At 43.8% G+C, this 15,395-nt stretch overlaps 1 protein-coding gene across 1 annotated transcript in view; it reads left to right on the plus strand.

Annotated features, from left to right (window-relative positions):
* LOC119392025 (uncharacterized) overlaps window positions 1-14,959 on the plus strand; it is an 85,818-nt gene extending 70,859 nt beyond the window's left edge. The window contains exon 5 of the mRNA XM_049415480.1: window positions 14,832-14,959. Within this exon, the coding sequence (XP_049271437.1) occupies window positions 14,832-14,911 (80 nt within the window). The 3' untranslated portion in view covers window positions 14,912-14,959. The remainder of the gene's footprint in view (window positions 1-14,831) is intronic.
* Window positions 14,960-15,395: the final 436 nt, after the last annotated feature.

The raw sequence follows: 15,395 nt of genomic DNA on the forward strand, positions 1-15,395 counted from the left end.
CTTTGGGAATTACATGTTCTAGTGTCATGGTCTTCTCCGCATATGCGGCACCTAGGAGATGATGAGCATCCCTTAATGGTATGATCATAACGCCAACACTGAACGCATTGCAGTGGACCTGGAGTAAGTGCTTGAACTCTATAAGTTAAGGGTCATGCCTTAATCTATGTGGGCCTATTTATGCCTGCAAATGTCACAATGACCGACTCTGTGGGAACTCTCTGATTATCAGAGACGCGAGAGCATCTGTACACTGATGTTGCCCCGGCCGCTGAAAACATTTCCGAAACCCCTGAAGCGCACATGCTCGAGTCAACACCACGGACTAAGCCTTGAAGGCAAGCGAGATGAGCAGGAATAACTGGGCTCAGCGGATGTGATGGAAACGTTCCGCACTTTAGGAGGTCAGAAACACAGGCCTGGTGCGGAGAGCAACACAGAATGCCGCCCCTTCCAAACTGTCGGACATCGGTGATGTTTTGGTAGTGTGGGGTCGCTTTCCGCCGCTCCTCCTGAATTACCTTTGGGTTCTTTACACGGATTAATCCCCCGTTGTTCGGCACTAGTGCTACTGGCACGCTGTGAATACCACTGTGCAAAAAAAGCCTCTATAGGCATGTCATTATTGGGAAGAGAGGCCGTACAGACGAAAGACCTCTGGCCAGGGGAGGAGAGAGACATTAGGTACTCACAGTACGATCAGACCAGTAAAAAGGGGGAAAACAGAACGAAAATTCACAAATACACTGCCGCCCGACACGCGACCGACTACCCGACAACAGATCGCGCCAAACCACCAGGTACTCAGAAGAAGACAGGAGTGTCGAACCAGCCGGACATTCTCTTGGACCATCGATCAGAGAAAGAAGTGCAACTTTTCTTCGTCCCTGCGCTGGTCCAAGAACACTCGCGCTGCTTCGTTGCCATCACCACTGGCACATACGCGCGGCATAGGCGGTCACGTACGAGCTAGGAGGGACAGACCCATGGCTTTAGGAGCTTCGCCCCTAAAACACCGACGGATATTATATACAAGCGAAATAGCGCGAGTTTCAACAAAAAAATACAGATACTAACATTTCACTGACCTGTATGAACATAGAAAACTTCGCGGACCTGAAATGTGCACGCCATGTGCCATCATTCGCAGCACGACTTGCCCAGCGTGCTTCACAACGTATGTTCACGAAAACCTCACGTCCCGAAAGCAAGAATCAAATTTATGTTGTCACGGGCGGCGCGATTAGTTCATGGATTCATGAAACATGCAAAGTCGTAGTCTTTCTTTCCAACCAGCGCGTTGACAATCGGGCTAGCACAGCCGAACTAGGGAGTGGCCGCCGGTTGTCGTCTGCTAACCCTGTTCCTGACATCCGCTTGGTGGCGTGACAGTCTAAGGGCATTGCCAAAACAGCGCGGCGTCGCGATGTGTAGAGGCCAGCTCCAGACTCCATGGGTGCGGTGAAACGTAATAGCCGCACGACACGCTCATCCACGCATACGTGTTTATCAATGGCACCAAGGCGTAGTGCCTAGATCGGCAAACTGTCCGAGCGCGACACAACCGCCAACACTCCGGCACAAACACAGGTGGGAAGAATGACCTGAGCGAGGAAGACGGTTAGTTCTCTCGGTTTGCACACGGAATGTACTCTGCACACGGCCTTCATCTCCCGCGCGGTTCATCCCTTTGCAGACTAACTTGTTTGCATACGGCTCGCATCCCTCTGCGCTCGCTCCTCTACGGTCTATTCGTTCATCGCGTGCGCCTCTTGGGCTCCGTTACTCCTGTTTCGGGTAATTTTGCCTTAGAGTACAGCTATGCACATCTAGGCTCAGCTATGCATGATACTATTGGCCTTGAACACAAAATGGCGTTCAGATCGCAAGAATAAATAAAGAGTTCCAAAAGGTCGGAGAGCTGTGCTCCTTGGTTGTACGTTACTAGAAAAAAACTCACAGTTCCACCGCAAGGGCGAAGCAATGAATGCGATGGCAACAAATTTCAGCGTTACACGAAGTGAGGCTGGCAGCTAACTGTTTTGTATTCGATCTCGTGTAACTACAAAACGCTGGTGTAACGGAATACGGCCGCTCCAGGGAGAGATGCTCTCCGCATAGTCCCTTCGCGTTCAGAGCGCAGCACGTTGAAAGGAATACAAGCCGCCCGCTGTGATGGCTTTCGAGAGAGCGCGCGCGCCAGCGATCGCGACCGCGCTCTTAATTCAAATTTCAAAGTGGCTGTTTGCGCGACAACCCCCACGCCCCCACCTCGTGTCTTTTCATTCTCGTTAAAGACGGGAGGGGCGTTTCCTGTCTGCATCGACGGCAGGCCTCCCGAGCGGGGTGATGTTATCGCATGCACCCCCAGAGCGACGGAAATGGGCCGGCTCGTTTGATCTCTGCTTCGGCCGCGTTCATTGCCCCCGCTCTCGCGCCTTTACCTGCGCTAGAACATACAATGTGCGTGGGCATCTTATCAATTTGGACTTCATACCGGAAGGACATGACGGCGACGGCAACCGTGATGGCAAAAAACCGTCGAAACTGTCCATATTTATTTATTTGTTTATTAGGTACCTGCTTCGCCATAAGGCATTGCAGCAGGGAGGGTACAGTACATATAATCAAGCACACAAAAATATAATCATAAAGCATGGAACAAATGGTCATTTGAACAAATACAGACAATTTCCGGTGGCAGAGTGTTCCACTCTCTTATAGTGCGAACAAAAAAAGAGTAGCGAAAAGCGTCACCTCTAAAAGGAATATCACGTATTTTTAAGTGGTGATCTCGTCTTTGAGAAACATAGTTGGGTGGATGAAAATACAATTGCCTGATGATGGCTGTTCTCGAATGATAAATGTTATGAAGGAATTTTATTCTGAGGCTTCGACGGCGGTGTCCAAGAAGATGCCAATTTAGTGTTTTTTTGCACACTGTCATACTAAGCATCCTGTCATAATTTCCAAGGACAAATAAAAATGCTCTATTTTGCGCTTTTTCAAGTTTATTTACAAGTTCCTTAGTATATGGGTCCCAGCAGACGCACGCATACTCCGGTATACTGCAGACATGTGTAAAATACACCTGCCTCCTACGTTTCTGTGGTAAACCACTGAAGTTGCGTTTCAGAAAACTCAATGTTCCTACAGCCTTGTTCCTAACATAAGTGACATGTTTATACCACCTCAAATCAGCAGTGAAAAATACACGTAGATATTTATATTCTGTTACTTGTTGAAGATTAGCGTTATTACTCGTGTAATGATTGCTGCAGTGCGAGAGTTTCCCGGCAAAGGTGACGTGGACACCTTTTTTCACATTCATCGATATTTTCCATTTTTCACACCATGCGGCAAATAAACCTAAATTGTTTTGCAGTGCTTTTTTGTCAAAATCGCTATTGATGACCCTATATACTATACGGTCGTCTGCAAACATACTAAATGATGATGTGATACCCAAAGTGATGTCATTTATGAATAACAAAAGTAAAAGCGGACCTAAGACTGATCCCTGTCGTACACCAGAGGTCACAGAAACATATTTAGAGAAACAACCGTTGAGAGCTACAGACATCTGCCTTGAGCGAAGATACTCAGCAATCCAAGCAATAACCCTACCATCCAATTTGTAATGTCGAAGTTTAGCGATCAGAATACTGTGCGTAACAACGTCGAAAGCCTTTCTGAAATCCAGAAATATACAGTCAACACTTTGTTGCTTGTCGACAGCTGAGGCAAGGCCAAGAGTAAATTCTACGGATTGCGTTGTACAAGAAGAACCCTGCCGGAACCCATGCTCTCTAGGACGAAGAAGGTTATTGGCAACAAGGTGAGACATGATGCTGCTATAAATCACATGTTCCATAACTTTTCATACCATGCTAGTTAAAGATACTCGCCGCTAATTCTCAACTCTGTCTCTCTGTCCACCTTTAGGAATTGGCACCACGCGGACCAGCTTCGAGTCCCCAGGAACAATGCTGTCATTTAAGGAATTTTGAAATAAACGACATAAATATAAACACAGAGTGCCCGAGCAGTTAATAGGAAACGATGCCGGGATATCGTCCGGACCACTTGCTTTTGTGTGTTTCAAGCCTTGCCATAATCTCTCGACTCCCGTAGCACTAAACGCAACCTCAGACATTTTGTCGACTTCGACAGAAAAATCAACAGTTCTAACTACACTAGTATCGGAAAGATTAGAATGAAATACTGATGAAAAGTAATTAACAAAAATTTCGACCTTACTTGGATCATTAATTATAATTCTGTCGGACCAGTGCAGTGGTGGAACAGAAGTGTCATACTTACCGTTTCTTTTAACGTATTTCCAAAATTCCTTCGGATCGTCTACCAGCCTCTGGCCTAAGTTAGCGAAGTATGTTTGTTTGGCTGATCCAGTGAGCTCTCTAAAGCTATGTTTTAGCTCAACTAGCTGTATGTAGCGACTATCCGATTTCTCATCCTTGCTGAGTCGATAGATTCTTCTGATTTTTCGTATTAAAGAACTGAGTTGCTTGTTAAACCACGGTTTATCTTTTGAACTTTTGGAAGAGAGTGTTCGGAGGTGAACATATTTATCTCGCAGTTCAAAAAGAATATTTTAAAGTACACCCTACAACTCTTCCCCGTTTAACTCATCTGCCAATGTGTCAAAAGTGGGAAAGTAAGATTCAAGAGCTAAATTTAGTGCAGCGTAGTTAGCCCTGTTATATGCATACTCTGTTCTAGGGGCTTTTTTCGATACAAACACATTTCGAAATGTAGCGACCGCTACATGTAGCGACCGCTACATATGCCTACAAAGGGCATATGTTTGATATAATGTTTGGTGTATCACAAAGCAAGAAATCAAGCACCTTACCAGTGTCATAATTACGCGAAGGATCTCTTACTAACTGCTATCGCAATAAACAGCGCGAAAACCACAGGACACACAGAAGTTCAGCACGCAGCGCTGAACTCTCAACAAATTTATTGTGCAAAATCAAATGCATCGCCTAGAAATACACATGACAACCGCTCGCGTAATACTGCGTCATTGGACATATCGCAGATACGCCACTAACACCACAACCGAGACATATTACGACAAACGCCTCCGTACACACTCCATTACTTTGGGCAATATTACGATTGACGGGGTGCTGACACAGTTTTCACCTAACTGCGCAATCTTATACGCTTCAACAACTTCACGTGTACAGTCAGCACACACAGTCAGCGCTGTGTGCGTTCCCTTCCTTTGTGTCCTGTGGTTTTCGCGCTGTTTTATTCTAATAAATAAAGAGATTCGTTTTCTTTTACTGTGAGGTTCAGCGTCGTCTTTGTTACTTTGAAACAATTATGTAACTACGTGGCAACAATTTCCTGTATTTTGCTGGGACTTTGCGGCTCATAGGCGCATGGGAACCTCATTGGCAAAGCTGATATCATAATAGCATATCTAATATAACGAAAAAACTACTTAAAACGCAGTGATGCACTTTATTTATTTGATTTGTCAAAATACAATCGTGCACTATATTAGCAAAGCAGTAACTTAGACGCAACAGCCTGCTTCTGTTGGTCGCTTTCGTGCATTGCCTTAGCTTTCAGCCCATAGCTCCTCCAGGTAAGGGGTCAATCATAGTCGGATCGATTCTCGCTTATTCAGTAGCAGCACTTCCAGGCACTGATCGTCCTTGTTGGAAAGGGTCCGAAGCCTGAGTAACCATGACTCCTGTGAAGAAACAAGGTAAATAAAAAAATAGCCTAAATACCCTGAATACAATCATACCCAACAATACAATACAAGCATACCCAACAACAAATGAGGTTCATCTGGTAATTCAAGCGTGGTTGCATCTTGTCAAATCAATCATAAAATTTGTGGAATTAACTAACTTTTACATATTAATTCTATTTCAACATTTACAGTATTTTTATATTAAAAACAGCATCGATTCCTGCTAACAAGAACTAATTAGACCCCCGCAAAATTCCCAAATGTGAAGCTTCATGTTGGATGTGTTCTGCTTATAAAACATAAGCGTTCACACATCGATGAAGTTGCGGCATAATATTGAGTCGTTTTGAACAGTTCTTTTCTCACCTAAAAATAAACAACGGAATGTATTCCAACCGACATTTGAGACATCAGTTTAAAGTTTTCAGTTACCAATCTCCGAAAGAAAGACAGGATTGCGTTGTCACGACAGAGCCGCTGGAATAAGAGTATTTGCCTTGCCGCATGCAAGATTCCTCGCCATGTTTGAATGACGTCTCGCTGTTGAAGATTAATTGTATGCAAAAGAGCGACGTTTAAGAGTTATCCGTAAACGTTAGTTGGGTTAAATTGACTTCCTGGTTTAATTATTTGCAAGTCTTTGACGGCTTACTGATTGTAAACAATTCTTTCTGTGGTAGGCTATAAATTGTTTGAACTCACCGTAAGCGAGCACAAGAGAGACCAGAATAAATGCTGCCGCACGTCCTGCCATGGCACCCATGAAAACTTGCGCTGATGTTTCTGTTCTGTTATTGCAAAGTAAACCAGAACCACGCGTTAAAGAAATCTTATGTAGATTCAGCGACTCTCTTTTCAACAAGATACCCTTTTTTTATCAGACAAGGTAACCGAATTTCCGAGTCCGAATCAACCGTGAGTGCCCGTCCACGAGAACGTGCCGATGGAAATAAATAACAAGTGTGCGCTCATACTGACCACTGTGCTCCGACTATTGGCCGATAAACGCGATGCCGTGGTTCTATTTCTGCTTCGGTTAGAGTTATGATATTTTGCCAGTGCGATATCTATGACGGCACGTTTCATGATTCCCGGCAGCGCGGGTACTCATATCCAAAGACTCTTTACCTTGTGGCACCAAATATTTTATTGCGCTATAGTGGACAGAAAGTCGTTAAATGCTCTCGAGCTCTAAAGGGAACTGATCGCAACATATTGCTCTTTATAATGTACCGAAATCCCAGCATACATAGGGCACCACCTTAAGCTCTTTAATAAATATACAGCTGCCGTTGTGCTAGCTGCGGGAACCATGACGCAAGACATTAGTACTCTAGAAAAGTGCTATAGTATGACTGTATAATTTTACCACTTTGGAATAATGTCTACAGCCTTAGAAGCTACAGACATTTGTCACGTATAGACGCAAATGTGTTATTGCATATATAAGTTCCTTCGTGCAGCCCTTCATTGACCTGCAATATAGGGCAGTGAAACTGAAGCTTGTAACCTCTGTATCGTCGTTGTGTGAATTACAGTGCGAGATTGAAAACGTATTCTGTATTTACTGACTGGAGACAGTCATAAGCAAGGACCGTAGCGGATAATGCAAGGGCTTAAACAAAGATAGCCACGACATTCAACCGCAATTAGTTTTAATTCCCAGAAGCAACGACTACGTGCAAGATTGCAGCCTGTGCTAACAGAAAATAGAAAGGAATAAGGGCCTTGCTGAAGAGAGTGAGTTGGACAGGTACTTACGAAATCTGCCGTTGGTTTAGACAGTGGAAATAAGTTGCCACTTCCATCCTATTTATACACGCGTTCTGTTATTCTCACAAAGAAAATGGTAATTGTGCGGAAACGTCCACGGCACTATTACCATTCCACAAATTACAATAGAAGTATGTAAATGTGATCGACGCTTGGCATGAAGATAGACAGGAAACCAGGCATGCTTTGGCTGTCATGGCGAAGGCCGAGTGTCAGCGACGTCCCTTGCATGTTAGTAACTATCTTTCTTTGCGAAGCATTACTAGGACAGAAACGACGTATAATGGCGTTAATGAAGGATTTCCTGTCAGGTTATCTGCGAACCAATGCTTCGATTCTGTCAAAATTGACAGCAATAGTCTACATTGGCAAGTTTTCGCGTTATTAAGTTTCCAACTCGGCATCAGAAACATCTCGACAGGCTAATTTACCATGACATCCTATGGATAGGCATTTCCACGGAAAACATTGTTATCCTCTAATCCAAGTGCTAAGTGGTCTTAGTAAAAAAGGAGCAATAGCTTCGGCCTTGACGCAACAGCTAAAGAATACTTTTCATGTTTAAAATGCAAGCCCCGGAAAAAAAACACCGTAATTTTAAGCGAACTGTTGTGTAAACAGACATAGGTGTGCGCATGGTTGTCCATTGGGCGAGGGGGGTTAACTTTCAGCGTTGCGCCCCCTTGTTCACCCCCCCCCTAATCCTTGATCGCGTCCAGCAATAAGAAGCAGCTTCCCAATGGATGCAAACATGAAGATGAAGCAATGACGGGCTTGTCAAAGTTTGTGTGTATATATATATATATATATATATATATATATATATATATCCTGATATGTATATCCGCCACCATGCCTTCCTATATATATATATATATATATATATATATATATATATATATATATATATATATATATATATATATATATATATATATATATATATATGTAGAAGGTCTTCCTGAATTCGGTAGAATTATAGATGCTGAAGTGAAGTGGACGAACGAACGAAAAACGATGCTTTAAGAATAAAAGGCAATTTCGACTGCGACACGAGCAATGTAATTTACTTGCTAGAATGCTCAACGTGTAACCTTCAATACATTGGCCAAACGGAGACCCCTTTCCGATTGCGCTTTAATAATCATAAGTCGCATGTCTTGGGCCTGCCTAGCCTTGCCCTGTCCAAGCACGTCGCTACGCCAGGCCACTCTTTTGACAACCTAACCGCCACAATACTCCAATCCGGGTTTTAATCGCACTACGAAAGGGAGGTTCGCGAATCTCTTTTGATTCATAAGTTTAATGCCATAGCATCTGGGATCAACGAGAATCCGGGCAGGTTAACATTTTTGCCAGTAAAAGAGATAAATTAATCATCGTAGTGCGCGTGCACGGTTGTTTGCTGCCGTGATCGAATCTTCGGTGACATCAGCCCAATCATTCAGGTGACCAGAATGCGCATGTAAACTTGCTATCATAATGTGAATCAAATGTGACTTATCAACATTCTATAGATTTTATTTTTATTTTTTTATTTTTTCATTGTGTCACAAGTGTGGTGATATTTCAACCACCCTACATACTATCGCTATTTTATGTTTGGGTTTGCTTTGTCACATTTTGAATATGTACTGCTACTTCGCTATTTATGCTATCACCATACAAAATTCTGCGCATGTCTGAATATCTGTCTGTTAACAGTGAATGCCTCTGTGTAAAAATTTGTTAGCAGTGAATATGCACAATGGGGGCGCCCCCTGCCATGTCCTTATTTAAGACGTACGCATTACAGTCATATGCACGTGTGCCCTGACGAAGGCCGGTCCCCGGCCGCAACGTTGGCAATAAAGCATCGTTTTTCGTTCGTTCGTCCACTTCACTTCAGCATATATATATATATATATATATATATATATATATATATATATATATATATATATATATATATATATATATATATATATATATATATATATACATATATATATATATATATATATATTTACGCAGGTTGTATATAGATATACAACCTGCGTAAAGACGCATGTGGGGCAGACGTCAAGGTGCCTGCACGAGCACCTGTTAAACATATGACTGTTAGCGAATTGCTATTCGAGCGTTTATACACACACACACACATATATATATATATATATATATATATATATATATATATATATATATATATATATATATATATATATATATATATATATATGTATATATATATATATATATGTATATATATATATATATATATATATATATATATATATATATATATATATATATATATATATATTTATTTATTTATTTAAGCGCTCGAATAGCACTTCGCTAACAGTCATATGTTTAACAGGTGCTCGTGCAGGCACCTTGACGTCTGCCCCACATGCGTCTTTACGCAGGTTAACGGAATAATATACACCACTTGGTTAACACAAAGCGCAAACAACTTCTTTTGTTTGATCATGTTGCACAGCACCTTAAGGAAATCGCGGCGAACGCCAATGTGAATGTTGTTTTTCCTGCGCCTCGAAAACTTCATAGCCTGCGGAAGCAAACTTCTCCCGTCTACATTAAAACAGGCGCGTCCCAGATGCGTAGTTTACAAAGAAATAAATATCACAGTTTCGGCGATCTAAAACTCCTTAATATGGTTACATCGTCTTCTGCCGTCCTCTGGCATTGCCCGAACCTTCGTACCGTCGCTGTGTTTTCTGCACCGCAGACACAGTACAAACGAGATGCCCCGTCGGACACTTGCATTTTCGTAGCTTGATCCGCAGGTATTTATTTATTTTTAATTATTTGAGTACCTTCAGGGCCCGAAGGCGTTACGGACGAGAGTGGGCACAATATATACAAAATGAAGAGAACAACAAGAAAAAAAGAGGCTGCTAAGAGTATACAGTGCTTCCAACAGCAGCCTTACAAGCAGTGACATTGGTCAGTTGGGCAATGGAGGTGAGCAGGTGGTTCCAATCAGTTGAGGTAATGGGAATAAAAGAATCGCGAACAAACTTGGTACGTGAAAAGGGAATGTGTACATTGTGTGGGTACACAGGAAGTACACATTCATCAGTTTCCACAGTAACCGCGACCTTTTGGCACAGGGCGATGCATTCAACAGACTCCGCTGCCTCTCCGTGTCACATTTGATATTCTGTGCCATTTGGTGGGATTATTTGATCAGGTGGCACTGGCGGAAGTTTAAACGCAGGCTAACGATGTCAGCATTGGCGTTGTGCACGGCCAGCGTAAACTTGTGTCTGATAAGTGCTGTTTCGATTGAAAGAAACGCGAGCAGTGCGGCATCTACAGTCTCTGCTGTTTCGTATTTCATTTCAAGCGGTTGCAGCCTGGATGGCAATAAAACGCCAATAGAGCCATCCATGATATCATGAAGAACCATTCTAGCATCTGTTTAATGCCGGCAAGATTAGAGCGCGATCAAAACTGCGCATCGCGCTGTTCGTGTTTCTTTCAATCCCCGTACACTTCGCAATAGTGTCTTGGTTTTAACACTTAAAACACGGTAATTTAGCGTAGCTTTGTCACTTTTTCAAAGTTGTAAAATCCTTAGAGGAAGCAAATTCAGTGTCAAAGCGGGAGCCGGCGGATGGAAACACACAAAGTGCAGAACGAGTAAATGATCTGGAGAAGGTGCCTGAAATGGGTTTGCCGACGTTTCATGTGGGTTAGCTGTTGGCTTCGCAACGTCAACAGCTAAACCACATAACACGTCGGCTGGTCTGTCTCAGGCAACCTCTCCAAATCTTTAATCTATCTGCACATAGAGTAAGCAAAGCATACCCGTTTCCTATTTGAAGCCCTTGGGCTAACACGAATTTCTAAGAATGTGTAAGGGCAGGGAATTTAATTTCTTCATCGCTTTATATTACCGTATTTACTCGAATCTAGGCCGACCCCGATTCTAAGATGACCCGCGAAATTCGCAAGGCGAGAAAAAAAAAACTTAGTCATTGTACTCGAATCTATACTCGAATCAAGCCGAGCCCCCACTTTCGCACATCGTTTTTTCGAAAAGAAAATATCGGCTTAGATTCAAATAAATACGGTATTTCTCGCCTAGGCGAGGAGCGAACAAGAAGGTACTAATATTTCTGAATTGTCGAAACTCCGTCCACGTTTCAAATCGGAATGAAGCGTTGAACCTGACAGTTGTATCTGTAGACTGCACGAAGTTCAAAGTGCTTCGCCATAGCTGCATTGCCTTACGGCAAGTCAGCTCAGTATTTCATCTGCTGTACTAAACCTGCTAACAGCAAGCAGCGTCGAATCTAGCGCCACGCTATTAGGGACGTCACACTAAAATAACGGCGTCCCAGATAATAATTCTTCGACTACATCACGACAAATGAGTGATTTTTAGCTCACGTAGTGCAGTGTTCAAGCTTCTAGTTCTCCCTGTTGGTTTTTTTTTTCATTTTCTACGCATACATTCCAGCAGATGGACGTTTTTCTACATGTTATCCCTTGCATTCCTCCTCCCCCCTCCCCATGTCACTTCCCGCTTGAAGGCCAGTCACGGCAGTTTTGAGCTTAAATGTGGTTAGACAGGAACAGAGAAACATCACTTCCAGTTGGTATCGTCCCCTATCATCACACCTAGCCAGATAACATCTTCACTTTCTTTTTTAGAGGTGAAGCAGCTTTTGCGCTTGGCTTTGTCCGTAGTTACATTGGCGACCGTTCGCATTTTAAAACATACCATGGCCATCTGTAACATATTGAGCGCACGCTCGCGCCAAGGAGAAGTCTTCTTCGTCTTCTTCTTCGACCACCTGGATGATGATACCTGCAGAGCACTTTAGGGACCCGGGCTGCCATATGCTGTCCTAGCTTGGCGTAACGCAGACAAAACCACGTGTGCTGGCACGCGCTAGCGCGTTCGGGCCTTTGTAAGGGGCTGGGTAAGACGCTGTGGCCTCTCCCCCTTACACTCTCTCAGCAGTCATGTGATGGCGTCGCGGAACGAGATTCTGCAGACGCGCGATGAACCCGCGTGGCGTGCTCCAACAAGACTTCGGGATGAGTTACAGCAACAGCAACTACAGTGAATTCATGGTGTGCTCCACATGCAAGGACGCGTAAAATTTGGCAAGGTGCCCGTGATGAACGGAACTTTAAGTCGACCTATGCGTTCCTTCGCATCCCCACGTGGTTCCCTTTAGTGGGAGATGGGGAAATGTTTTGCAGAGGCCCAAATAAGGGAGAAGAAAGACTGGAAATACTAGGCCAGGGAAGGACCTTCTTCCCCAATCTACAAGTTTACGTGAAGAATTACTCCTCCTCCCCCCCCCCCCCTCCAACTCAGTGGGCTACTCTCCTCGTCGTACGCCAGTGAGAGTGCCGATGAATCGGCTCGAGTGTCTTTCGACACGCCGCTTTTTCGCGGACATAATTGTTTGGGAACTAGCTCATGACAGCTAAACAGCAAATCAAACTTGCGTTCCCCACTAACCGTTGGCACCTCCACGACTTTCTGCGTCTATCGGGGAGCAACATTGATGTAGATATTTGCCAGTTGGCTCAGAATGTTCATCGCCAAAAGTCGCATTCAAGGTTTGTTATATTGGCTTGTAACCTTTGATTGTATATTGCAGCGTTGTGACACGCGTGCTCAGAATAAAGATGATTTCTATTCCAGGTTTGCACTTCATTGTCAATTCGCCGAATGTTTCTCTTTGCCTGCAAAGCCCCCCGATTTTCCCGTGTGCCTCCGCCATGTCGGCTACGTGCCAACCCCCCCCCCCCCCCCCTCAAAAGGTTGCCGACCCCTGCTCTGGATCTTAGAAGTGCTTCCCTCCCTCGTATTTTGCTCCCGTCCAAATTATCTCAGCAGGCGCTGTATTCCAGTAATGCCACTCAAACTAACTTTAACGCTGACATTAGACACCCGACACTCTCAAAGAAATTTGTTATTCGGAAACAAGCGCAAGTATGGTACTCACACTCAGCCGCATGCGACATCAGGTTACTGTGGCACAAAGTAAATCGTAGGGTTGTTTGTTGTGACCAAAGAGCGGTCAATTGATTTTCATATGAAAAAGAGCGAACAAGGTTTAGTTGGCTGCGGCTGTGTAGTCGTACATCTCCTAACTAAATTTAATTTAGGTAGAGGTGTAGAGAAGAAGAGGGAGAGGAGACTCTACATTAATATTCTGCATCGTTACTTATAAAAACCGTTTGTGAAGAGACAGCGAAAAACTTTTATTGCGATAGCAATTATATGGACAGTCTCGGCTGGAAAATGTCCGTCCCCTTCGCCGTCATGCACCGTAATGTATAAGTATGTATATATATATATATATATATATCAAAGTCCCAAAGAAAAATAATTCAGAAAGAAACCTGCGACCTGTCATTCCGCATAGCGTGACGCTAACCACTACGCCAGAAAGCGTAGATCATTCAGGTGGCTAACGGCGAGCGTTATATACACAATCTTTACCGCTGGCACGACTCAGAGATGACAGGCGCTTATAAGCGTTTCTTCATTACCAGCGACATGGCGCGAGGAGCTCGACGGGCGGATTTAAAATTCGTCGGCGAGCTCGCTCCCTTTTTATATTTGCGCAGGGAGAAGCTTGCTCTTCCGCTGTCTGCTCGCGCGTTTTCTGGTGGTGAGGGGAAGAGGGATGTTTCAAGCTTTCACCGTGATGTCCGCGCTCATGTTACGGGGCGTACGAAAGTGACTGAGCGCGAACTATCAAGTGTCACAGCTCGACACTTGAAGCACGCTAGTTTCCTTCGCTGCTTCGGCCGCCTTTGCAGCAGGAGCGCTGTTCAAACTGAGAGTATCCATTGGCGAGCCTCACTTCGTATAGCATTAGTTTCTTCCTATCGCATTCATTGCTTCGCCCGTGCGGCGAAACTGTGACTTTTTTTAGTCTAGTAGAGTGGTGTCACACAAAGTGTAAACGCATTTTTTTCCTGAAGTCACCCGAAAGCCGTAATGTGTAGAAAACTATAGAGGGGAACACCTATGCCTATGCGACTACAAATTACACTAGTAAAATTGTACATCATGGATAAATTGGCCTCTGAAGGTTGTCCAATTCGATAGCTGAAAAAAATACATAGGTAGAAGAAACACCGAAAAAGCACATCTTCACTTAACTTCTGAGTCTGTCTCCTTTACGCATTGGGATTACAATACTACCATGTTAAGTACTACCACATTAATCATGTAATAGCTATCCTGCTTTGAGAATGCCAAAACAAAGACATTTATTCGAGTAATGTTATCAAAATGATTGAACTGCCTTGCTGTAGAATTCTATTTCAGGCGAAGGCTGCAGTAATTGGGTGACGGACCAGGGACTTGACCAACCAAATACTTGCTGCCAGTTCGTTTATGCCCTCTAGGGTGGCACTAAACGATATCAAATATACGAAGATGGCTGCTAGAAAAGCAGGACCTTGGTCCTGCTTTTCCAGCAGGAAGACCCCATTTGGCGGTGATGAATGCTGTTCTAGCTCCGTGTATTCAAATATAAGTTTGTGAAATATAATAAAATCAATAAATTTCTTCTGTGCAGGTGATGTTGTGACGAATCGGACAATGATATTCTGTATTATGTTAGATGTGTTGTCAAAAGCCTCTGTGAAAAACTGTTTCGATGATACTTCAGGTCACTTCAGGTCATTGCGATACTACGACGTCATGGCACACTTCGCTACGACGTCATTAATGACAGCATTACCGACTCATTGTGGCGCCGGGCACTACTTGAGGTCATCCATGCATCGCTTCGTAGGACATCGTGCGCGCGCCAGCGCAATTCTGGAACGTTATCTTGTCACTTGCCTTGCGTTGTTTCCTTATGTGGATGTATTTTCCTGGCTTTCG

Source organism: Rhipicephalus sanguineus, chromosome 4, assembly GCF_013339695.2.
Source record: "Rhipicephalus sanguineus isolate Rsan-2018 chromosome 4, BIME_Rsan_1.4, whole genome shotgun sequence".
Lineage (NCBI taxonomy): Eukaryota > Metazoa > Arthropoda > Arachnida > Ixodida > Ixodidae > Rhipicephalus > Rhipicephalus sanguineus.